The 27,623-nt window shown below is 35.6% G+C and overlaps 1 protein-coding gene across 1 annotated transcript in view; it reads right to left on the reverse strand.

Moving 5' to 3' along the window:
* LOC121412114 (plexin-A4-like) overlaps positions 1-27,623 on the reverse strand; it is a 92,732-nt gene that overhangs the window by 62,693 nt on the left and 2,416 nt on the right. Inside the window, 10 exon segments of the mRNA XM_041605020.1 lie at positions 1,097-1,198; positions 5,723-5,860; positions 6,995-7,112; positions 8,846-8,945; positions 9,749-9,902; positions 11,451-11,580; positions 14,031-14,146; positions 16,407-16,480; positions 16,483-16,543; positions 17,297-17,570. Of these exon segments, the coding sequence (XP_041460954.1) occupies positions 1,097-1,198; positions 5,723-5,860; positions 6,995-7,112; positions 8,846-8,945; positions 9,749-9,902; positions 11,451-11,580; positions 14,031-14,146; positions 16,407-16,480; positions 16,483-16,543; positions 17,297-17,570 (1,267 nt within the window).

Below are 27,623 nucleotides of genomic sequence, written 5' to 3' on the forward strand. Positions count from 1 at the left end.
TTAAACACCACATTACTTAACCATGCTGAAGATGCTTAGGCCGGGGCAATTATGCTGCATTACTGTAGAACACTTAGAGACTGCTTACAATATAAGTGTAATACAAGCCACTATATAAGCAAGTATAATTATGCTTATCATTATTTTCTAGTCTAAAACATATTCTAAATCTGTGGTTTGACTATCGATCTAATGTCATTTTGGCATCCAGTATTTCAGTTCATTCCTGTGAACAGCTGAACATCTTTGTTGGCCATGACATCAAAATACATACATGTACATCATATTTCAGCTACAACATCTACAAGGAATATGAAGCATTAAACAAGTGAAGCATTAAACAAGTGCTTCCAATCCAAACTCTTTAGATTCTATATTATCAAGTTTTATAAACTTTAAAAGTTACGATGGTAATTCAACAAATACCCCCAACATGGCCAAGGTTCACTGACCCTAAATTACTTTTGACCTTGGTCATGTGACCTGGAATTTGCACAGGATGTTCAGTGATACTTGATTACTCTTATGTTCCACTTTTATGAACTAGCTCTACAAACATTAAAAGTTACGATGGAAATTAAACAAATACCCCCAACATGCCCAAAGTGCATTGACCCTAAATGACCTTTGATCTAAGTCATGTAACCTGAGACCGTAGCAGTATGTTCAGTAATAATTGTTTACCCTTGTGTCTAGGTTTCATGAACTAGGTGCATATACTTTCTAAGTTATGATAACATTTCAAAAGCTTAACCTTAGATTAAGATGTTGACAAGGCGGCCGCCACCTTTGGAATAGTGAAAAAACAAAGTTTAGATATTTAGTGGCTGCCAAAAACACTATTAAAGCCTTGATAAATTTCCTCAAAGGCAACAGTGTTTCAATTTATTTGTTATCTTTTGTGATTATGCTACTATGGAGGTGGAACAAAATGAAAAACAGCTTTATGCTTTAGACAAGCTTTAAAGTACACTAAAGTAAGTTCAATCAGAGTTGAGAATAACAACCATTTTAGTGAATGAACACTGATGTTCTATTTCATCTTGAGTTATGATCAAATCTATGATAATGCCAAGTTTAAGCAAAGAGATTTTACCACCCTATCATTGCAGAGAATGTAGGTTTCATTAAATTCAGCACTGGCAACCCTCGCTTCTACTCCTTCAATGTCAAGGATGCACTCATAACTTTGTAGGCCCTGGAAAAATAAAATTGACAATATTTCATTGAACATGGTAAGTATATCCAATTCAATTAAATTTAATTCATTTCATTCAATCATTAAAAAATCAATACATATATACAAATCATACATGAACGCACAATTATAGAAAAAATATAGTTTAAACGACTAGGGTGCTCCTAAAAGCAGAAGCCTGATGAGTGGGTCACCCAATAAATAATAAATAAATTGCATATAAGTGAAAAGGAGATGCACATAAATCTAATTTACATGTACCCAGGACCAAAATCCAGTTAAAACCAATTAGAGCAAAACCAATTGAAACCAGTTGGCCAACTGGTTTCAACAGGGAAATTTGAACAACTGGTTCCAATTGAAAACCAGTTGCCAATTGGTTCCAGTTAAAACCAATTGGGCAACTGGAACCAGTTTGCATTTGGTTTCAATTGGTTTTTAATTGGTTCCAGTTGTTCCAATTTCCCTATTAAAACCAGTTGAATCCAATTGGAGGCAACTGGTTTCAATTGGTTCCAGTTGAAACCAATTGGAGGCAACTGGTTTCAACTGGAATCAGTTGAACCAATTGGTTTCTGACTGGATCCAATTGGAACTTCCAGTTGGAATGAACTTAATTATTTACAAATTAATTAACATTTGCACTAACTATTGCTCATGTCAACACAGAAGCAGTGTTATATGTCTATTAATACCAATGTAAAGGGCATTGATAAAATACAGACTTTCATATGTATATATGTATATGGAAGATCTTCAAGTCATACGTATTTTTATTTGATGTAATTTGGAAACAGTTAGTGGTGTACTAATTATCTTTTAATCTGTTCTAATTATAATCTTTAACATTTATGAATATGGTTTTCACTGCTAAGTATTCTAAACACTTATCTGAAAAAAGTGTGGTACTTCAAATTGAAAAAAATTAAATAGATACATTGTAAATTATGATGAATCTCATAAAACATTAATATGTGCACACTGGCAGAAAATATGTAAATTAACTGATTTCAATTGGATCCAGTTGGGTTACTGGAAAATTTCCAATTGGAAGTCATTTCCAGTTACCCAACTGGATCCAGTTAGGATTTCCAGTTACCCAACTGGTTCCAGTTTTATTTCCTGTTACCCAACTGGTTCCAGTAAGAACTCATTTCCAGTTACTCATCTTTCCAGTTAGAAGTCATCTCCAGTTGCCCAACTGGTTCCAGTTAGGAATTCCAGTTACCCAACTGGTTCCAGTAAGAAATCATTTCCAGTTACCCAACTGGTTCCAGTTAGGTTTCCAGTTAACCATATGGTTTCAATTGGTTTCAACAAGAAATTGTTAAATTCCAGTTAAAACCAATTGAAACCAGTTGAAACCAATTGAAACCAATTGAAACCATGCAGTTGGAAATCCAACTGGTTTCAGTTGGACTTTGGTCCTGGGCATTTGAGCCAAGGACACATATCACACAACAAAGACATCCTGAATACACAAACAAAGAAAAGTACTTCCGGACAGAATCTCCCTCATACACACGCTTTTACAGGGAAAAATACGTGTCAATAGGAAACTGGTCAACCTAGCATCATAATGACAATTAACTTTACAACCGAGGACAACTGATCTTGTGGTTACGAATCTCGTCTTTCTGAGAGGGACGTGGGTTCGAATCTCAGCCACGGCGTATTTTCCTTCAGGAAGAAATTCATTCGCATTGTGCTGCACTCAGCCCAGGTGAGGTGAATGGTTTCCTGGCAGGATTAATTCCTTGAATGAATCAATTACCTTTAGCAGCTGAAGCTGCTGTACAGCCAGAGCTACAGCTGGGGGTAATATATAGTGCACCATTCAATAGGAAACTAGATAAATCAGTGACTCATAAATGCTATATTATTTATAATATGGAAGCATGCCATTTGCAATTGTTTGTGTATTCAGGATGTCTTTGTGGTGTGTTTTATGTCCTTGGCTAAAATGTATATTAGATTTGGGTGAGTGTCCTCATTTTCCAACATGGGTAGGTGCAGACATGCATACACACACACCCATCTAAACATGCACAAATGCATGCATATTATCTCTATTCCAGGGCCAGTATTCAATTGAAAGTATTTGAAAAACTATTGGAAAAAAAACATTTTAACAAGTGGAATGCCTCTGGCCGTCTCACCTGCATCACCCGATTCAACATAGCAGCAGTGCTGACTTTGAAAAGTACTATAACTCACACAAGATGTTCAGTGATACTTGGTTACTCTTCTTTCCACGTTTTATGAATTAAACCAATACACTTACAGAGATAGGATGGTAATTCAACAAATACCACCGATGTGACCAAAGTTCATTGATCTCACATGACCTTTGACCTTGATCATGTGACCTGAAACTTGCACAGGATATTCAGTGATACTTGATTACTCTTATGTCTAAGTTTCAAAAGTCAGATCAATAAACTTGCAAAGTTATGATGGTAATTCAACAGATACCCCCATTATGGCCAAATTTCATTGACCTTTGACCTTGGTTATTTGACCTAAAATGTGCACAGGATGTTCAGTGATACTTGATTACTCTTATGTCCAAGTTTTATGAACTAGACCAACATACTTCCAAAGTTATGATGGTAATTCAACAAATACCCCCAATTCGGCCAAAGTTCATTGACCCTAAATGACCTTTGACCTTGATCACGTGACCTTAAACTTGCACAGGATGTTCAGTGATACTTGATTACTATTATGTCCAAGTTTTATGAATCAGATCCAAAAACTTTTAAAGTTTTGATTGTAATTCAACAGATACCCCCAAATCGGCCAAAGTTCATTGACCCTAAATGACCTTTGACCTTGGTCATGTGACGTGAAACTCATGCAGATTGTTTGGTGATACTTGATTATGTCCAAGTTTAATGAACTAGGTCCATATATTTTCTAAGTTATGATGACATTTCAAAAACTTAACCTCAGGTTAAGATTTTGATGTTGATTCCCCCAACATGGTCTAAATTCATTGACCCTAAATGACCTTTGACCTTGGTCATGTGACATGAAACTCTATAAGGATGTTCAGTAATACTTGATTAACCTTATGGCCAAGTTTCATGAACTAGGTCCATATACTTTCTAAGTTACGGTGTCATTTCAAAAACTTAACCTTAGGTTAAGATTTGATGTTGACGCCGCTGCCGTCGTCGTCGCCGACGTCGGAAAAGCGGCGCCTATAGTCTCACTCTGCTATGCAGGTGAGACGAAAACTACACACATTGCAAATGCAAGAGGATATTTACATCAAAATATAATAATGCACAAGAAAGCAAACTACAACTTATTGGGGAAACAAGTGGAATGCCTCTGGCCGTGTCACCTGCATCATGCCATTCAACACTTGATAGCAACAGTGCTGACTTTGAAAACTACTATAACTCGCACAGGATATTCAGTGATACTTGATTACTCCTATGTCCAAGTTTCAAAAGTCAGATCAATAAACTTGCAAAGTTATGATGGTAATTCAACAGATACCCCCATTATGGCCAAAGTTCATTGACCTTTGACCTTGGTCATGTGTCCTAAAATGCGCACCGGATGTTCAGTGATAATTGATTACTATGTCCAAGTTTTATGAACTAGACCAACATACTTTGAAAGTTATGATGGTAATTCAACAAATACCTCCGATTCGGCCAAAGTTTATTGACCCTAAATGACCTTTGACCTTGATCATGTGACCTGAAACTTGCTCAGGATGTTCAGTGATACTTAATTACTATTATGTCCAAGTTTCATGAATCAGATCCAATAGATACCCCCAAATCGGGCAAAGTTCATTGACCCCAAATGACCTTTGACCTTGGTCATGTGATGTAAAACTCATGCAGGATGTTTGGTGATACTTTATTAACCTGATGTCCAAGTTTAATGACCTAGGTCCATATATTTCCTAAGTTATGATGACATTTCAAAAACCTAACCTCAGGCTAAGATTTTGATGTTGATTCCAACAACATGGTCTAAGTTCATTGACCCTAAATGACCTTTGACCTTGGTCATGTGACATGAAACTGTAGTAGTATGTTCAGTAATACTTGATTAACCTTATGGCCAAGTTTCATGAACTAACTTGGTCCATATACTTTCTAAGTTATGATGTCATTTCGAAAACTTAACCTCAGGTTAAGATTTGATGTTGACGCCGCCGCCATCGCCGTCGGAAAAACGGCACCTAGCTCACTTTGCTATGCAGGTGAGACAAAAACAGATCAATCAAATGTACATTCTTTTATCAATTATTAATATCATTTCTTCAGAATCAAAATGCACACATAGAAAATAAGACTCACCATTCTCAACTCTGCACACTCTCTGTTTTTTTTTTTAATTCAGTTTTAGTGAAGAAGGCAACAGAATTTCATTACCCCAAACTAAATTACATGTTTTTGTATTGGTTAGATATCAACGTTCTATGCATCTCTCGTACATGCAAACTATCCGGCATACAGACGTACATGTACATGTATACATGCTTGACACAATTACCTGAGACCGATCTGTAGGAAGATTCTTTGCAAACAGTGAGAAACCAGAAGGAATGTTGACTGGGATCAGAAAGGATTCAGTTGTTCCAAGCAGCTGGGGACAAAATTCCTGTCCTCGATTTCCAGTACCAACAGGATTCTACGCAAATACGAATAACAAATGATAATAATGAAGAAAAGAGAAGAAGATATTTAGTAATATACTAGAGTAAAAGAATGTTGGCCATGGATGTGTGTGATAAATATGACCTTAATATCATTAAATGTGAGAGAACATGTAGTACCGGAACAAGAAAGAATGAAACAACATGGTAAATAACTTTAATTTGAGTAGGTTAAAAGCTTCTAAAGACTATATGTACTAAATGGAGTGGTCCAAATTTCAGAAGAAATTACACAATATTTACTGGTAGGTTTGCAGGAATTTTGGCGGCTCCTGGTGCAATATTTCATAGTAAGTTTTCACGTAGATGACATACGTCTCCTTAAAGGTCAAGTCCACCTCAGAAAAAATGTTGATTTAAATCAATAGAGAAAGTCAGACAAGCACAATGCTGAAAATTTCATAAAAATCGGATGTAAAATAAGAAAGTTATGACATTTTAAAGTTTCGCTTATTTTCAACAAAATAGTTATATGAACGAGCCAGTTACATCCAAATTAGAGAGTCGATGACGTCACTCACTCACAATTTCTTTTGTTTTTTATTGTTTGAATTATACAATATTCCAATTTTTACGAATTGGATGATTAGGACCTCATTGCCTGAAGCTCAAAATGTTAAAATAATGGAATTCCACGTGTTCAGGGAGGAATCAAACTTCATTTCACGTGAGAATGACGAGAAAATAAAAATAAAAATATTTCATATTTTATATAATAAAATACAAAAGAAATAGTAAGTGAGTGATGTCATCAACTCTCTCATTTGGATGTAACTGGCTCGTTCATTTAACTATTTTGTTAAAAATAAGCGAAACTTTAGAATGCCATAACTTTCTTATTTTACATCCGATTTTGATGAAATTTTCAGTGTTATGCTTGTTGAATTTTTTCTCTTTTTATTCAAATCAAGTTTTTGTTGGGGTGGACTTGTCCTTTAAATTATGTTTTCAGAGCTACTGATATACCTACAACTGAAATTCCTCGAAAGAAATCATCAGATAAGAAGTCCACAATCATCCAACCTTACTGATCTTCCCCTTGTAATATTACCGTAAATAATAAATACAGGATTTTGCTTCTAACTTGTATCCATGCAGGGAGTGCTTACGTTGTCTCCAATGATCACTGTATCTCCTGCCTGGCATTCTGAGCTGCTATCATCTGTACACTTGTTGTCATACACACACCAGTCACATGGAAAGTCAACCGTGACACAAGCTGAACATCTGCACGTTTTTGGGAATTAATATGGGAAGAATAAACATCAATTAACAATTTCACAATATGTTCCCTTCATATTATCAGAAGAAAGGAAAATTAATGCTAGTTATTTGAAATTTTAGAATTTTTTCTTTGGATGTGGCATTCCCTGTTGCATCTTTTTTTTTTTTACTATGCTATAGATTAAAACATATATTTTTTTACTTCTAAAGAACAATTGTAAAGCATGCATAGTTTGCTTTAATTAGTAATAATAATAATAAAAATAAAATCCATTTATACTTTGCCATCTATCAATGAATTATCTATTCCAGGGCACGTCATTATTATCATTACCCCTATTTTAGCTTGAGCTGCCTTCCAGGAATTCAAGGAATTAATCCTTCTGGGTACCCAGCATTCACCTCACCTGGGTTGAGTGCAGCGAAATGTGGGTAAATTTCTTCCTAAAGTAAAACACACCATTGCCAGGAGTTGAACCCACATTCCACTCATTGAGAGACAAGAGTCGTAACCACTAGACCACAACGCCCTATGAATAAGGTACAATCAAGGTGGATCTTAGAGCTATATTGTTTGGTTTCTTTTAATGACCATGGTAAAAATTTTCATCTGAATACAGGAGTGATAACAATTCACAAAAGAGGGGCAAGCTTCATAAAAAGTTACAACTATGATAATATTGCAATAGACCAGTTCGTAGTTACTTCATGGACAATTTTGGTCAAATGACCTTTCATTTCTTTCATCATGATAGGCAGATTTCAAAGCAAGATATTACGTAAGCTTGCCTTACATAGCAGGATGAAGAAATTTAATAGACCAGGTGACTAGAATAGCACACAAATGAACACTTAAAGGACAAGTCCACCCCAAAGAAAACTTGATTCTTTTGTATTTTATTATATGAAATATTTTGATTTTCTCGTCATTGTCATGTGAAATGAAGTTTCATTCCTCCCTGAACACATGGAATTCCATTATTTTAACATTTTATGCTTCAGGCAAGGAGGTCCTAATCATCAAATTCGTAAAAATTGAAATATTGTATAATTCAAACAATAAAAAACAAAAGAAATAGTGAGTAGGTGACATCATCGACTCTCTCATTTGGATGTAACTGGCTCATTCTTATAACTATTTTGCTGAAAATAAGCGAAACTTTAAAATGTCATAACTTTCTTATTTTACATCTGATTTTGATGAAATTTTCAGCATTGTGTTTGTCTGATTTTTCTCTATTGATTCAAATCAACATTTTTCTGAGGTGGACTTGACTCCTAATGAAGGCATTTGTTGCATCCCTTCTTTGAATGCATATCTTAGCATGTTGCACAATGTACTTCGCAAACTGTGAAATACTAGTCGTTCGTGGAAGTATTGTTGTTTTTTTGTGGATGTAAATGAAAACGACAATTCAAAACAATATATGAATAATCAAGACATCAAAGTTGGTGCTTATCTCATTAGATATTAAAGCGCCATGTCACTTTAGTACAAATGACCTTCTTCTGATCATGCATAGAATCTTTTGATATAATGCGCAGAAAGGAACTACGAACTGGCTTATTGAGGTTACTACCATGGTAACAGGGCTCAGCGGCCAATCACAATCAAGGATTCCATGGCAGATATGATAACTCTAAGGGAGTAACTTTATTACATTTTTGCCAAGTCATGCAATACCAATGAGATTCATCACATTTATTGTAGAGTATGTCAAGCCAAAAGAACTTACGATCTGATGTGACTGCAGTCAAAAAAGGAGAAATCTGTGGTCACAAATTTGGCTTTCGTTTCAGTTGACACAATAGATAGATCTACTGACACGAAGTATGCTACCAAAAAAGAAAGGAAACATTGCAATAAATTTAATAATAACAAATATTCTGCATCAAGTGTATTATCTCATGACTTTATTAGGCATTTATAACACCATCCAGTAGCAGAAATTTCATGTGACAAGCGGGAGGGAACTGTGTGATTTTCTTCTGTGCATGTCGAAATCACCAAGTATGTACTTTACAGCGAATGAATTCTTGTTGATTTCAGGGCAGTGATTGAAGGGTACACATCATAAATTAATGTCTTTGTTAAAAGCAGAAAATTTGCATTTTTTAATGCTTATTTCTATCACATTTATCTTCTGGCTCATTGGGAAATAGATAAAATGTACGATTCTATGAAAAAATTTCATTCATAATGCTAATAAATGCATGAAATCAGAATTTTGCTCAAATCAAGAAATAAAAGTATAATCATGACAATTTTTACAATCAAAGTCAATTCTCTATATTTTGTATTGATTTTAGCTCGAATTGAGTTACACTCCCCCACCTTGCCACTCCAATCATATCAGAGAGCTGCATTTGTCATTGAAATAAGATGTTACAATTCAAGGTAACACTACTTTATATGCAACTCAAACAATTTTGAAATCAATGGCTTAATTTTCCACACAATTCAGTCTATCCCCTTAATCCCATATGCTTTTAAAACAGATACAAGGATCAAAATGGATTAACAATTAAGACAATAACTGTGTCAGAACACTTGTTAAAACAGAAATGTTGATTCACTTTCACACATTTACATTAAAATGACACATCAAAAGAAATACAGTCAGACTACATGAACTTACATCCAGCAGGAATTGTAGGTACTTCATTTGCAGGAGGAGATGTGCAGGTGAGAGTATCACCAGATATAGCGGCAGTGACCTCATAGGTACCAAAGGCACAGTTATATTGGAAGGGGTCCCTAAGATCCGGGAGCTGTTGTACTGTAATGGTAATCTTAACGATGAAACCAAAAAGGTACATTATAATGATACATTCTTCTGGAATTAAAGGTAGTGTCTTTTTTTGCAGGAGGAGATATACAGATGAGAGCATAAGTAGTAGTAGTAGTAGTAGTAGTAGTAAATTATAATCACACAAATGAATAATGTCCCTAGGCTCTGAGAGCTGTTGTACTGTTATTGTAATCTACTAGGAAATTGCAAGTCAAGACAGATCTCAAGTCTATATACAGGTCAGGAATATTTGATTGTCTACGTATCTCAAACTCTCATATGGTCTCATTTTTAGTGTAGTCATATACACTCATCTGTAAATGTTTTGAATAATGTTTACCCATCATGTATTGTATTGTAGTCCTTGATTTATCAATAATGGTATACAGTTATACAACTCAGTTAAGTTATTTGGTAAATAGAAACACACAAAACTGACGGTTACTTCAGTTTGAAATACAGTTGATATCTGTTCTTTGGTACTTGAATATTATATCATAATTAGAACAGAGTAATTATTGATATAATATAATTTTAGCTTCTGGAGGGAGGAATTAGAGGATCCAAAGAGATTTATATATATCACAAAGAACCTTTTGGAACAAAATTATGTTTTAAATGCTTGGCAATACTTCATATCATAAAACCACTTAATGTCACCCAAGGTTTATCACTAAGTTTTGTATCACAGAATTATGCAGGCAGGGGCTTGTCAGAATTTCCCTTTTGGAACCAATTTTGTCTTGTTTGAGAGTGAAAAACTTGTTTTTCGATGTGTTATTTATTTGAAGAAAAATGCTTTCATTATGTGAGAAAGGGGTTTCTTTTGATTTCTTTTTGTTATTCCAACTGAACTGATTTTTTTTTTTTGGGGGGGGGCGCTTCTTCATGATCTAAAGAAAATGATGAAGAAATCTGCCCAATTTCTCTGATCCCAGTTTTATGATGTCCTGCACCCACCACTAGACCCATCAATATTATTCTTAAGTGCCTTTTAACCTTTTGATTATGAGCTACATAATTTCAAGTGTTTTCATCCACTTGTAGCTGCATCCAGGCAAGAGTGTTCAATATAAATTTACCAAGCATTTAATTATAGGAAAATGAACTAAGTGTCTTGACCAACTTGAAGAGGTAAATTGCCAATTCATCTATTGCCAACTTGTCCACTCATCTCATGGTCTATATTCTAATGCCATTCCAACCATCAACATTTCGTCTGACCACCATTTGGTCTAATAACCAATTGATCCAATCATCACCTCGTCTAATCACCAGTTTGCCTATGACCATAGCATCTCATAATCCATCCATCTAGTATCCATTTTACTTTTTTTTTATTCATATCGCCAAATTAACACTTATTCCGATTAGACCAAATGATATATGGACTAAATAGCTATTGGACCAACTGGTTATTAGACGAAAAACTGTGTGGACAAAATAAGCTCATGAGTAGGCGAGTTGGTGATTAAAAGAATTGGCATTAGACCAACTGAAAATAAACCCTTGAAGATAGGAAAGAGAATGAAATATGAATGTAAAATACCTGTTGGTCTGTTAGATCATAAGGAAGATTATCTGGCTGAACATCAGAGATGGAAACACACTGTAAAGCATTGTATGATAACCATCGTGATGGTTCCTCAGGCAGATCGCATGCCTCATATCTTGTGCACCTTGAATAAATAAGAAGAAATGTATACATTAATATGCATATTGTGCAATTTATTTACCTAGGGTAGCCAATGTTATCTGATCTTTAAGCGGGTATTAAGTACTGCGTCATATATTGTATCATTACTTGTTCCCCATTCTAACATGCAGAGTGCAATAAATGCGGTAAATTAAAATTTCATATGTATGTATTGTATGACTCTGGCAGGAATTGAAGCCATGACCTTCTGTGCATTGAATAGGCACTTTAACCACTGAGCCACTATCATGCCAGGTGCATTGTCTCCAAATCAAGGGGGACGGGTCCGGGAAACAACATTCAATTTTGTAAAAGAAATTTAGTAATTCCCAAGGGTGCAACATCAGAACATACAAGAAATAAAAGTTCATAATTTATACATAAAAAAATAATTTGAAGATGAAGTATCATAATGCAATTATAAAAGAAACGTGAATGTAAAGAAGTATAGACATTTTATCTAGATTTTGTCAGTATGGGAAACTTAATTTCCGTGAAATGTATTAACAATGCAAGCAAACTAGCAGAGTGAAAGAGCCTTTAAATTTGTCCTTTGTCATTTGTATCTATACGGCACAACCTTTAAAGAGAAATTCCAGTAGTTGCAGTTGACACTGATTTCATGAAAAAGTCTGTAAAACAAGGCTTAATTGCCAGTATATCATCGAGGATCTAGATCTGGTACAGTTACATTAACTGGACTTCGTGAAATCTTGAAATCTACGCTGAAAAATGTTCACACCGAAAATCCCCAACAAAGATAAGCGCACGTGGGACAATGTATAATTATTGCTTAGGGCGTCGGGCCCGACGCCCTACCCGAATCCCGTGCTTATTTGCTGATTTCTCAGCAATTACACGATTTCTTCCAGAATCCTTTGGCACATGCGTTTTATTTATACAAACAGACACTTTAGTGGTCATTTCATTGGATTATGTACGAACTCATTTTGATATCGTTACCAAAACTAGCATTTACCTTTAAGGGGAATAAGTGGATGCACTTGTTAAAATCGGAAATCACACTTCCTTATATGAAAACTATAGATTTAAATGGCGCGAATGAAGACAAAACTTCAATGTGACTTTCACCCAACATCAATCCACTTATTCACATAGCATATGAAAGGGAAGCTGAAAATGCTCAAACATGGATATACCCATGTTCTTAAAGGACAAGTCCACCCGAATACAAAGTTGTTTTGAATAAAAGGAGGAAAATCCAATAAACACAACACTGAAAATTTCATCAAAATTGGTTGTAAAATAAGAAAGTTATGACATTTTAAAGTTTTGCTAAATTTCACAAAACAGTTATATGCACATCCTGGACGGTATGCAAATGAACAGACAGATGATGTCACTCACTCACTATTTCTTTTGTATTTTATTCTATGAAATATGAAAAATTCTGATTTTTTCCTCATTGTCGTGTGGAACAAACTTTTATTCCTCCCTGAACATATGCAATTACCATAATTTTAACAGTTTGTGGTTCAATCAAGTTGGTCCCAATGGTCAAATCTGTAAAAATTTAAATATTGTTAATTCAAACAATAAAAACAAAAGAAATAGTGAGTGTGTGACATAACTGACTCTCTCATTTGCATATTGAGTTGTGCATATAACTATTTTGTGAAAGATAACCCAAGATTAAAAATGTCATAACTTTCTTATCTTACATCCGATTTTGATGAAATTTTCAGTGTTATGTTCGTTCGATTTTTCTCTATCCATTCAAATCAACAATTTCCTGGGTGGGCTTGACCTTGAAATAAGCCCACAGACATAGCCTGGAATTTTGAAATGAAGGGGCCAAGTCAAGGAAAGAAAGCAATTGTTCAGCAAAGCAAAGGATGTGAAAGAGGTAATTACATACCAAAGGTATAAGAAAACTGTTTGTTCGATATGCACAAAAGAGTAAGGGAATAGTCCAGGATAGAAGAGGCATAGCCTTGTTTTTTTTATACATACAATATTTTTTTATGGTTTCTTGTCAATTCGAGGGTGCTGATTACGAATCTGGATGATGCCACTCGTTTAACCATGAGCATTTTCTGCAAATTGGCAAAATCCAATATGGCCGCCAAAATATGCAAATTACCCATGAAAATCATAAAATTGTCCGCACATTGGCTGTGAAATGCATGAAATTGTGTGGCAGGAGTGAAATACAATCTTAATAAATAATTTTTGACAAAATATTTTTTTCCCTGATATTCAAAATGGCCACCATAGGTCATTGTATACCTTATTATGTACAATATGAATAGGGAAAAGTAATTTCACAAAAGTGAGCACTAAACTGCAAAAAATCGCGATGTATGAATGAAGTAATATATGCAAATCATCATTATTAATGAGATATATCATTTATGTCAAATAAGGGAACATTGCTGTATTTTGATATCTAAAATAACAAAAATCTCTCACCTTTTTTGTAAAGTACACCATCCACAGTAAGGGTCTCCATCGTTTCCTCCATTGCCACCAATGCACTCATCACAGGTTTTGTATTGGCCACAGTTTGCCAAATTCAGTTTAAGAACCTGTAAAGATTAGGTTAAATCAGGAGTGGATCCGTGGGGGGGGGTGGGAGGGCTGAAGGATCCTTGCCCTCCCCTAGCAAAATCTATATCCGCATCTGTGTGTATAAGTCCTATCAGTCCAATGTTCCTTATGCTTTATAAAAGGTCTATGTATAATGAATATCATATACTTCTTCAAAAACGTGCTATGATGATTCCCCTGAAAAAAATCCTGAATCTGTCTCTGGGTAAAATCATTCATTTTATTGCACCTATATGTACATGCTCTTTATATCAATTATTTTCCATTTAGATATAAATCATTATTTATAAATAATCAGATATTAATTGTATGCCCCTACCTTTTGTTTAATCACAACAGGAATCAGGGTTGGCGGATTTAATCACGTTGATTTAAATCACCATAATTTTTTTTAAAAAAATCATTGATTTAAATCACTTCCATTGAACAATGTACAAATCATGGACAAAGTATTTGTTCAATGCAGTTTTAATTCTTCAAGTCAACTGAAAAACTTTGAATTAACTTTATATCAACAAAAGATCAACAAAGTCTTCATATCTACTTAAAACAAATTAAAATCAAATTAATAAAATCAGGTAATTCCTTAAAAACTACAGATGTTGTCAATAGGTACTCATTTTTTGTAAATTATGTCGAGTTTTTCTTCTGAAATTTTACATTCTTTGTCAGTTATTATTAGTCAATTTCTTTCTTAACATAAAGTTTTCACATAATCCAAAGACTTTTCAGAGAGCAGTTTGTAAAAAAATATATAATATATAAAAGTCAATGAGAAAAGGTTTGTTGGCAGTTTTCCAGTTTTGATCCTTCGCCTACACATAACTACTTCTGTCATGTAAAATAAAAAATGATACCTGCATGTAATCAACATATTTAACATGCCTCTTATTTCGTATTGTTACATTTATCATACATTTGATGTTTTAAATAACATAATCATAAAAATCACATTAACATAATGTAGTACAGTCATAATTTGACTGTTGATAAAAGCTTTCTCTTATAAACCTTTTAAGTCACTGCAGCCCATTTTATGTTCAGTGCTACAAATAATGGAAGTTTTGTATCTGCATGTAATAATGGAAAGAGCTCTATAACAACAATTTGCAAAACTCAGAATAAACATTTAAACACTGCATTTAAATGTTAAGATGCAGGTACTTCAGTTACAATCATTGGCAGTTGTAAGCAGTGTCTCAATTAAAATAAAATACTTCTTTTTGTAATACATATGTTGTAATTTAAGCAGTTTTGCAGTTTTTATCCTTTAAGTTAAAAGTAAGTAGATTTTTTTCATACTTCATGGATCAAACAGATTTTTTTGTAGAGAATATGGGAATTAAAATTGTAGATTAATGTAAAAAATCACAGTAACATAATGTAGTATAGTCACCCTTTGACTAAGCTATCTCTTATATTCTCCAAAAACTGAGAGTTTTGCATCTATATCTGTAGCAAGAGAAGAGCTTTTTATCAAACTAAAAAGATCCTAAACATATACATGAACAGTTGTAGTCTCTCTTTGACTATTGTAAAGCTGTGACTAATTGAAAAAAATCATTGATTTGAATTATTTCTCTTACAATATACATGAATACTAGTAATTGGCAAAGGGTTTGTTGGCAGTTTTGATAAGGGATTTTTTCTCTTGGATTTTTTAAATATTTGAATGAAAAATCCCAGAGGGGAATTTTCTCTACTCACTGGGAATTCCCTATGGAATATTCCTTCATAGGCCTATGTATGATAGAATTAAGTTCAGATACATGATTCCTCAAATTTATTTTTAATTGTCCATTTTTACTGGATTTTAATTACAAAACATGTGGTTAAGAACAATATTAGGGGTGAAATGTATAACATCAATATTGATGTCATTGTAAGAGTAAGGGGGGGGGGATAATTACCTTTTTTTTTCGAAGGAACTTTTAAAAAAATAAAAAAAATCTGATTTAAATAAAAAAAAATCTGATTTAAATTTAAAAAATCTGATTTTTTTAAATTAAAAAAAAAAAAAAAAAAATAGCCAACCCTGACAGGAATTGTATTTTTTTTGCATATTTTATATCTTGAATAATAATAACAATGACAACAGTAATAATAATGATAATAATATTAACAATGATAATGATAATAATAATAGTAATAGTAATAAACTGGTGCTTAAATAACACAATCAATCAAAACTGCTCTAGATGCACTTTACATGTACAGCTCTCCAATATTACAACTCACCTGTGAGCCTTGATCTGAAGTTGTGGCTAATGTTATCTGTTCTGTAGATTCATCAAGAAACACTTCTCGCAAACAGACCCATGTCCAAGAGGGATTGTCTCGTAGACATAGCCAAACGTGCTGTTAACAATATTCACCTGATGAAACAAGCAGGTTCGAAATATAAAACAGGTCAAGTCAGTGAAAGTTGTGTAGATGAACATCACAATGGACTATCGATTCTCCTGTTCAGTATGCATCGCACCATGTCAATATCAAATGAAACGCTGATTTAACTTCATTCATTACACAACAATAGCTGAGATTTAAATGGGTAAAGTCAGAGAACTACCAATAATGCCTCCCTGAAAGCAAATAACCAAAAGTTTAGTGTCTCTTTTCTTCTAAAAGAATGGCAGCTCTCAAGCAATATGGCAAAAGTCAACTATTGACACTCTCAAAAGCAATTTCATTATTTGTTTATTGTTACTTATTATTTTCTTCTGCCATTATATTTTCAGAAGCCTCTATTTTCATGTTAAATCGATTCAAATATTGGATTGAAATAAAAAACTATACTTTGATTCAAGTTAAATCAATCAATGAAAAGAGTTGCTGAAAACTTTCTATTGAGTAGTCCACCCTAACCTTTTGAAGGTTTCCTTGTGTATCTCCTATGAATGCAACAGTATGTTGTCTCTCTATGGTTGTTACAATGGAGGTGGGAGATGCAGCACCAAGAGGGATGATGAGTGATGCAGGGAGGGGATTTACTCCACTGGCATACTGGTAGTACAGAAACCCATCATCATCTTCTATTAGATAAGCTGTACATAGAACTGAATCAGGTGGTTCTATGCTAACCTGCGAAGAAAAACAAAACAGTCATTTCACTTTTTCAGAACACTAACCTTTTGAAGGTTTCCTTGTGTATCTCCTATGAATGCAACAGTGTGTTGTCTCTCTATGGTTGTTACAATGGAGGTGGGAGATGCAGCATCAAGAGGGATGACGAGTGATGCAGGGAGGGGATTTACTCCACTGGCATAACGGTAGTACAGAAACCCAGTACCATCCTCTATTATATAAGCTGTACATAGAACTGAATCAGGTGGTTCTATGTTAATCTGCAACGGAAAGGAGCGGAGAAATGGAAAAGAAAATAAGATTATCACGGAGAAACATCTTTTGAAATTTAGAGTATATATCCCCCATGATCATAGTTTGACTTTGACGATGTCGCTTAATGGTGGCGAAATAGTTTAAAGTCATCAGTCTGATAGTCGATTTGACAGTCTCATAGGCTCAATACACCAACCTAGAAATGTTCTTTCCGATGAAGTTTTTTTCTTGATTCGTGTTCCTAAGGGGTCCTAGAACAAATTCAGCTTGGTTGCCAAAAGTTGCCGTTTGGGCAATTTTGCTAATTTGCATAAATCCAAAATGGCCGCCAGATGCCATCTTGAAAACCTAACTTTTGAACCCCTGTCCACAAAATGATGAGTAATGACTCGTTTTAGGGGTTTAGAGATGTGTAGAACTGATTTCTGTAATCATTTTTGCAATATAAGGTCATCTTCAGGTCAAATCCAAGATGGCCGCCATATGCAATCTTGAAAAATTGACTTTTGTTCCCTTGCCCAAGAATGACGAGTAATACCTCTACTTAGGGGTTTTGGGGTGTGCAGAATCCATTTCTGCTTTCTATTTTGCAATATAATGTCATCTTCAGGTCAAATCCAAGATGGCCGCCATATGACACCATCTTGAAATATCAATTTATGAACCCTTTGCCCCAGAATCATGCATAATAACTCTATTCATGAGTCATAAGGTATGTTGATTCAATTCATGTAGTTATTTTGCACAAAGGATAATCTTCAGATAAAATCCAAGATGGCCGCCAACCGCGATCTTGAAAAATTACTGTCTTGAGGCTTATACGTGTTAGAACTAATGTAAAGGGATTTCAGTAAGATACTCATTTCTTTTATTAATTCTCAAGATTTTGTCCCAGAATCATGAATAATATCCCTCTTTTCGTGAGTTATTTGGTATGTTTATTCAATTTCTGTTCATAATTTTGCAATGTAGGATCATCTCCAGGTCAAAATAATCCAACATGACCACTAAACGCCATATTAAGAAAAAAAAAACTACTTCCGAGACTATTGAACCTTGAAGAAGTGCTGTCCCTAATAAGGTTGTTGTTATGTATTGGAGCTCATGTAAGGGGATTTCAGTGAGAATGATTCATTTCTTTTAATCACTCCATTTTTAGTTCGAGGTCAAGTCATGTCTAAGATGGTCACATGGTTGATAGATTTCGTCATTAACCGCTTACCTTAGAATTAAACCATTCAAGGTTTGGGCTATGATTTCGGGAGTTTTGATCCCTTTTTTATTTCTGTGCAACCATACTTTTCCAGTGAAATGACTTTAAAGTATTATTTGAATTAAAAAGTGATTTCTCCGTATTTTTTTTTCAAAAAATTTATTTAATTATTAACTTCCTTTATAATTATTATTGGACTTTTCCTCCTGACAAGAGCCATTGACTTGGTCAGCAGGAGTGCACTCTTTAGCCTCCTGCAGAAGATAGGCTCCCCAAGACTGTTCCACGGTCAGGATTGTTCTCATTCGTGAAATGTTTTACGGAAACGATGTCGCCCCTGCCTCTCAAGAAGTGGGAGTACAAGACCTAGTCATACATAACAGCTGCCTGTCTTGTGCATGTAAGGGGTTTGGACCATCCATCAGACTTTGAGACAGTCAGAAATCCTGATAGACTCAAGACACCGACTGTCCTCCAGATATGTATATCAACAGCACACACTCGTCTGGTTATGGTGGACTCCTCACCTACCTTGGACCGACTATATGTCTCTTGTCCCCTTTCACAGGACAAGCATATAAGCATCAGGATTGTAAAATCTGTCACAGTCATGGCCAAGCTCCTGCACGGAAGTAAGTCCTGGAAAACGTACGCCGACCAAGAAAAGTGGCTAAACACCTTCCATGTCAGCTGCCTCGGACGTATCATGCACGTTAAATGGCAGGACAAAGTGAAAAATACAGAGGCCCTTCAGCGTACGTGCTGGCATCAAAAGCTTATTCTCGCTCCTTAGTCAAAGGCACCTCAGGTGGTTGGGGCATGTTTGCCCCATGAAACCTTGGCGAATCCCTTCTTGGATTCGCCAAGGTAAGGTAAGCTGTGTGATTGGTCTCACCCCCATCGATAGATCACACCTCCGTTTGAAAGACACATGCAGATATGACATAAAACTTGCCGGCATAGACACTAACACTTATGAAGGTGTAGATGATAGTCGCCATCCATTCTATGGAGAGCTACTAAGTACAGGGGTCAAGACGTCAGAAAATCATCGGAATGCTAAATTGGCAGACCAAAGGCCTAGGAGGAAGGCTAGGGCAGCATCTCTATATAAACATGTCTCAGCGCCATCCTCCTTCATCTGTAAAAATTTGCTCTAGAGACTGCCACTCTAGAGTGGAGCTCTATAGTCACTCTCGAAAATGTAAGGCCTAGCGCTACACCATCGTCTTTTAAGGCGAACTGATGCCTACCAATCATTGGACACATTGATTTAGAAAAATAATATTTATAAAACACTTTCAAATTGAAATAAGACCCTAAAAGCCTCTTCAGTACAAAGGTATGAATGGACCTTAAAAAAATACACTCGAAATGGATAGCCCAAACCTAGAGGATTCATTCTAAGTTGAGCAATTAATGTTGAAATGAACTTGAGAATTAATAAAAGAAATGAGCATTCTTACTGAAATCCCTTTACATTAGTTCTAACACGTATAAGCCTCAGACAGTAATTTTTCAAGATGGCGGTTGGCGGCCATCTTGGATTTGATCTGAAGATTATCTTTTGTGCAAAATAACTGCATGAATTGAATCAACATACCTAATGACTCATGAATAGAGTTATTATTCATGATTCTGGGGCAAAGGGTTCAACAATTGATATTTCAAGATGGCGTCATATGGCGGCCATCTTGGATTTGACCTGAAGATGACATTATATTGCAAAATAGAAAGCAGAAATGGATTCTGCACACCCCAAAACCCCTAAGTAGAGGTATTACTCTTTACTCTTGGGCAAGGGGAACAAAAGTCAATTTTTCAAGATTGCATATGGCGGCCATCTTGAATTTGACCTGAAGATGACCTTATATTGCAAAAATGATTACAGAAATCAGTTCTACACATCTCTAAACCCCTAAAACGAGTCATTACTCATCATTTTGTGGACAGGGGTTCAAAAGTTAGGTTTTCAAGATGGCATCTGGCGGCCATTTTTGATTTATGCAAATTAGCAAAATTGCCCAAACGGCAACTTTTGGCAACCAAGCTGAATTTGTTCTAGGACCCCATAGGAACACGAATCAAGAAAAAAACTTCATCGGAAAGAACATTTCTAGGTTCGGAAATGTCAAATCGACTATGAGTGGAAATGTTGCGTGGAGCACACTGATTCTTCTATCGAGGCCAATACTGTTATCTGCTATTTTCTCCTGTAAAGGAAATCACGTACGCCATGGCTTGGATCTCTATACGTCCCAATTTGCATACATGCAGAGTCTCACAATAAAATATAAATGAAGAAAATTAAAAGAACATCAAATAGGGGACGTAGCCAAACGGAGGCTAGCTGTATAAGCTAGTCTGCCAATTTTTGTTCTTAATTCCTCTCCACTTTTCCTGGTGTTTCTTCTCCCGTTCTTCTCCCTTTCTTTCTCCACCCCTTTGATGATCTGCTTTGATCCCCTCATTTTCTTCTCGATCCTCATCTTTCCGTCTCAGTCTCTCTCTCTTTTATGGGGGGGGGGGTGCACTGGGGGAGGCGGCCAAATAACATCCCCTCCCGTCCTAGCTATAAAATCTGTTTCTTTATCTTTAACCTGTTCTTTCTTCTCTCAATCACTTTTTCTTTATTTTTCTTCTTTATTATACCCTCTCTCCCCTTTCCATCCTTTTTCTTCTTTCCGTCTATAGCTGCCTGTCTGTCTGTATAGGCCCGCCGTACTTGTCTCTCTTCCTTTTTTTTGGGGGGGGGGTTGGGGTAAGGCCTCAGCCCCTCGGGGGCTGTATTTCCTTCTCTCCCCTTTAATTTTTTTTTCGACAAATTCGAATTATTTTGGCGTTGACGTTTTTTTGAAAAAAATCTTAAACATTAAATCGAGGGTTGCGGCCTTTTGCTTACGGTCGGTATACAGATGGGGGGGGGGGGGTGGCTGGCCGACATGGGGTGCCACGGATCCCCAAAGAAACATTTTTTTTTTTTCACTCCCTCCCTGCGTTATTGAAGGACAAGTCCACCGAGACCGGCCACCAACAAAACGTTGATTTGAATATGCGACTACTTGCCGCTTATTTGCAACTAATTGAAACTGATCGATGAGCATTATTAACAGAAAAAAAATGATAAGCAAAAAAAAAAGGTACGCTAGTGATAGATTCCCTTGGAACGATGAACAGGCATATCCTACAAGCATTGGATAAAAGTAAGTAAAGTAAAGTAGTAGGATATAAGTAAACAAAAAAAAAATCAAACAAGCAAATAAAGCACCGAAATTAATTTCGATCGGTAATCCACGTAGGGCCTACTATCGGGAAGTGGTCTATGCATGCTGTTGCAATTTGACAATGTCTTGTGTCACATCTACATACCCGCGGCCTAGCTTAACTCTTGCAATTAACAAAAAAAAGTATTAAAAACAAGTCTTCGATTTTTATATATTTTTTGGCACATATTATGGGAATTAATGTCAATAGTGTTCACAAAAGGGTTTATTGTGTAGGTGCGTGAAGGGGGGGGGGGGGAGGGTGGATGTGTGATGAGATGTAAGAGCAAGCAACTGCATAGATTTATCCACATCATGGGCTTTGGACCAAGTGGGAATTGGACCACTTTCAATTGGACCAAGTGGCCGGGGCACTACACACATAAGGTTCAGCTTGGACATAGGATCTTTATTCTGTTCCTCTATACTATATTCGTGGTGTTTACACACACATGGTGTTTACCGTAAAAACCTTCACTATACTATAGCAATATCCAGCTCCTGGTGATATACAGAGAAGTCTGAAAAGTTGGCACGGTACGACCCAAAGTTGGACATTCGAGTAAGCATTTTTAATCATCATGGACAGGATGGGTCTCTCACCCAATATTTTATGCGAGCGCGAAGCGCGAGCTGATAAATTTTTATCTTTCGACCGTCAAAGTTGGACATTCTAAGCACTTAATGAACAGGATCACCACCTTACCAAACAATAATAATTTATGCGAGCGCAAAGAGATGATTTTTTTTTATTCTCTGACCTAAAATTTGGACTTTCTAAGCGCTATTGTAATTCATAAACAGGATGGGCATCCGACTATAAGAATTTGATCTGAGCAAATATGAGTTTGCCCCCCCCCCCTCATGTGAAACATGAATTAGGCGCCCCGTGGTCAAATATCATTGGAGCCCCAAAGGTGGAAAATTAATTTGGCACCCCCTCCCTAGGTTTAACATGAATTTGACTCCCCATGACAAACATTCAATAGGCACTCCAAAGCTCGGCGCCTCCGGACAAACATCAAAATGGCACCCCTATGCCGAACATAATGCGCCCCCCCATGTCGAAAATTAATTCGGCGCCTCTATGTCGAACATCAATTTGTCGCCCCTATGTCGAACATCGATTCGGCATCCCCTAGGTCGGACAAAAATTCGGCGCCAATATGCGAACTTCAATTCGGCGCCCCGCCATGTCGAACATCATTATACGGCGCCCCCTATGTCGAACATCAATCGGGTCGAACATAAATTCGGCGCCTCCTATATCAAGCTTCAATTCGAATATGAATTCGGCGCCCCTCCCAGAGATCAAAAATAAATTCGGCACTCCAATGTCGAACATCAATTCGGCACACCCTAAGTCGGACATCAATTCGGCGTCCCCAACATGTCGAACATTAATTCGGCGCCCCTAAGTAAAACATTAATTTGGCGCCCATTCCATCTTCTTTTTTCCCCCTTCTCTCTTTCTTTCCCCTTCCTTTCGTTTTCTCTTCATTTTCTTTCCTCCCTTTTCTTTCCCTCTCTTTTCTTCCTCTTTTTGGCGCCCATTTTTTTTTCGCCTACCGGGGCGCCCAATAGATCGTTTATTATAAACAAGAGTAGGCAAATTGGCAAAGTGGGTATTGGACCAAATTTGACGAAATGGATATTGGACCAAACAATATCAGACTACATGGCTATAAACGAAGTGCATTTTGCCTCAACTTGCCATTGGACGAAATCGTTATTTGACGATCGCCGTATTTATCGTCATCACCAATCTGGCTTGTTCAGTACAAGAAATGTCGGTGAAATATCCTTCCCTTGGTAGATTCAAAACATACTGGAATCATCTACCTGCTGCAGCCAAGACGGCCTCCTCTATTGACCAGTTCAAGATCGAAAGCCATGAAATTCCATTTATTCTGCTATTAGAGGACAACTGCATGGACTAAGATGATCATTCTGAGGTTAGAGCCCCAGTCACATATAAACACAGATCCTCAAGGATCAACACGGCAATGCCGGCATGATCCGGGAGGTCCGGGATAGTTTTGCCCCGGATGACTGTAAAACACGGCATCAACACGGCAGCTTCACACGGATCTACACGGACCATGCCGGCAGAGCACGTCGTCAACACGGACCGACACGTCAGCAACACGGACCTACACGTCAGCTACACGGACCAACACGTCAGCAACACGGACCAACACGTCAGCTACACGGACCAACACGTCAGCAACACGGACCAACACGTCAGCTACAAGGACCAACACGGCAGCTATATTGACCAGCACGGCAAATGAAAATCTGTTCATAACAATGAGCTGATATTTATTTAATTATTTATCTATCTATCTATTTATTCATTTTTGTCTCATCCTTGTCCCAACATTATCATGTTGTTTAAAAAAGATATAAAAACTTCCTAAACCAGTAAAAACGCTGTTTTTTTTATACAACACAGTTTACTGTTTTAACAGTAGTTGTTAAGTACTTTAAATCTTGAACGACAAATGTAATTTCGATTTGATTTGATATCACTTCATTGAAATCACAATAAAGGAAAGAAATTTACAAAGTCTATAGAAAACATAATAACAATTAAGATAGGCCCAGGTCATAACGCATATAACTGTAGATGCAGGGCAGTAGTATAAAAACTTAATGTACAATTTCGATGTAAACAGGTACATACCACATAAATATAAAATATTAAAAAAAATGAAATGTGAAATAATGATAACAGACAAAGTTGGGGGTAAATATTAGAAAAAAAGAGAGAAAAAAAATATTCATACATGCACTAAGTTTACAAATATTAGGTTGGGGCCAATCTCCAAAGCGTAAGAAAATCTCCTGAATTATTTAATCATCCATCTAAATAAATTAAGCATGTTTGTGTTAACTGTTTAACAACTTCTGAAAAGTTCATAAAGTAAATAGCGTTGTAATGATTTGATGGGAAAAAAGAACACGGACTGCCAAGCAGGGTGACCAGATTTCACAAAATGAAATATAGTCCAGGATAGGCCCCATAGAAACTTGACCAAACCTTGTTTTTTTATATATACAATATTTTTTGATGGTTTCTTGTCAATTCGAGGGTGCTGATTACGAATCTGGATGATGCCACTCGTGTAACCTTGAGCATTTTCCGCAAATTGGCAAAATCCAATATGGCCGCCAAAATATGCAAATTACCCATAAAAATCCTAAAATTGTCCGCACATTGGCTATGAAAATGCTTGGAAGCGTGTGGTAGGAGTAAAATACACTCTGAAAAATAATTTTTGACAAAATTTATTTTCCTGATATTCAAAATGGCCGCCATAGTCCATTGTATACTCTATTATGTACAATATAAATAGGGAAAACGTTTTTTTTTTTACCAAAATGAGCACTAAACCGCAAAAAATCGCGATATATGAACGAAGTAATATTATGCAAATCATCATTACTAACGAGATATATCATTTATTATGTCATAAATGGGAACATTTCTGCATTTTGATGTCTAAAATGGCCGCCACTGGCCCAAACAGTATTGCGTACAATGGCAATGGGGGCCAAAAAATTCACAAGAGTGATCACTAAAATGCATATTATTAAGATTAAACGAGTGGAATACTGACTAAAAACATAATTGTTAACGAAATATATTATTAATATGCCATGTATGTGATGAATGTTGTATTTAGATATTCAAAATGGCTGCCAAAGGCCCTAAAAGCATTATCCACAATGAGAAAGTGGGACAAAGAAATCACAAGAGTGATCACTAAAATGCATATTTTATGTGATAAATTCATGGGATACTGTTTAAAAATGTATTTTCTAACGAAATACATCATTCAGGTTTAAAGTTGGTGTTAAATACTGTATTTTTACTTTCAAAATGGCCGCCAGAGACATTAACAGTGTTATGCACAATGCAAAGTGGGAAACCAATATTCACAGGAGTGAGCACCATAAATGCAGGTATTAGTGATCTATGAGTAAAATATTGTCTGAAAGCATAATTTCTACTAAGAGATATCATTTATTATGCCAGATAGGTGATACATACTGTTATTGGAAAGTCAAAATGGCCGCTACAGGCCCTACGATATTATGCACAATGTGAATGGGAACAAATTATTTCAGTATAATTTGGCTTTGCTTGGCCAATTGGGGATGAATGATGAAATATCATCTGAAAACATGATTTATAACAAAATATATGATATCTTATGTAATTTATGTGATAAATGCTGTATTTTGACATTCAAAATGGCCGCCATAATCCCTATATTTATCATGTACAATGCGAATGGAGAAACTAATTTTCACAAGAGTGAGAATCATGAAATGCATATGACTGTGATATACGAGTAAAAATATTGTCTTAAACATGATTTCTAACTAAATACATCACATATTGGTTGTGGAGGTTATGAATGCTGTACTTTGAAATCCAAAATGGCTGCCATAGGTCCTAAAAGTATTATGTACATTGTAACATTAGACATATAATTTTGACAGAATTTGGCTTTGTTTGACTCTAAATATTGCCTATAATTGTGAATTCTGATGCAAGGGTGAAATATTGTCTAACACCATGGTTTCTAACGAGATATATCATAATGTTGTGTATATTTAAGGTGATAAACACTGCATTTTTAAATTGAAATTGGCCAACATAAGCCCTTATCGTATAATATACAATTTGAGTGTAGACAAATAATGTTCACAAAAAGGGCATATGGCAGCCATTTTGTATGTTGAAATACAGTATTTATCACATAAATTACATAACAGATGATATATTTTGTCATAAATCATGTTTTCAGACGATATTTCACTCATACATCACCATTTGGCCAAGCAAAGCCAAATTCTGATGAAATAATTTGTTCCCATTCACATTGTGCATAATATCTTAAGGGCCTGTAGCGGCCATTTTGATTTTCCAATAACAGTATTTATCACCTAACTGGCAGAATAAATGATATCTCTTAATAGAAATCATGCTTTCAGACAATATTTTACTCATAGATCACTAATACTTGCATTTATGGTGCTAATATTGGTTTCCCACTTTGCATTGTGCATAATACTGTTAATGTCTCTGGCGGCCATTTTGAAAGTAAAAGTACAGTATTTAACACGAAATTTAAACCTGAATGATATATTTCGTTAGAAAATATGTGTTTTAAACAGTATCCCATTAATTTATCACATATATATGCATTTTAGTGATCGCTCTTGTGATTTTTTTGCCCCTCTTTCTCATTGTGCATAATGCTTTTAGGGCCTTTGGCAGCCATTTTGAATATCTAAATACAACATTCATCACATACATGGCATATTAATAATATATTTCGTTAACAATTATGTTTTTAGTCAGTATTCCACTCGTTTAATCTTAATAATATGCATTTTAGTGATCACTCTTGCGAATTTTTGGCCCCATTGCCATTGTACGTAATACTGTTTGGGCCAGTGGCGGCCATTTTAGATACCAAAATACAGAAATCTTCCCATTTATGATATAATAAATGATATATCTCTTTAGTAATAATGATTTGCATATATCACTTCGTTCATATATCGCGATTTCTTTTCGGTTTAGTGCTCACTTTTGTGAAAGCTAGTTTTCCCTTTTTATAT

The sequence above is a fragment of the Lytechinus variegatus genome, chromosome 3, assembly GCF_018143015.1.
Source record: "Lytechinus variegatus isolate NC3 chromosome 3, Lvar_3.0, whole genome shotgun sequence".
Taxonomy (NCBI): Eukaryota; Metazoa; Echinodermata; class Echinoidea; order Temnopleuroida; family Toxopneustidae; genus Lytechinus; species Lytechinus variegatus.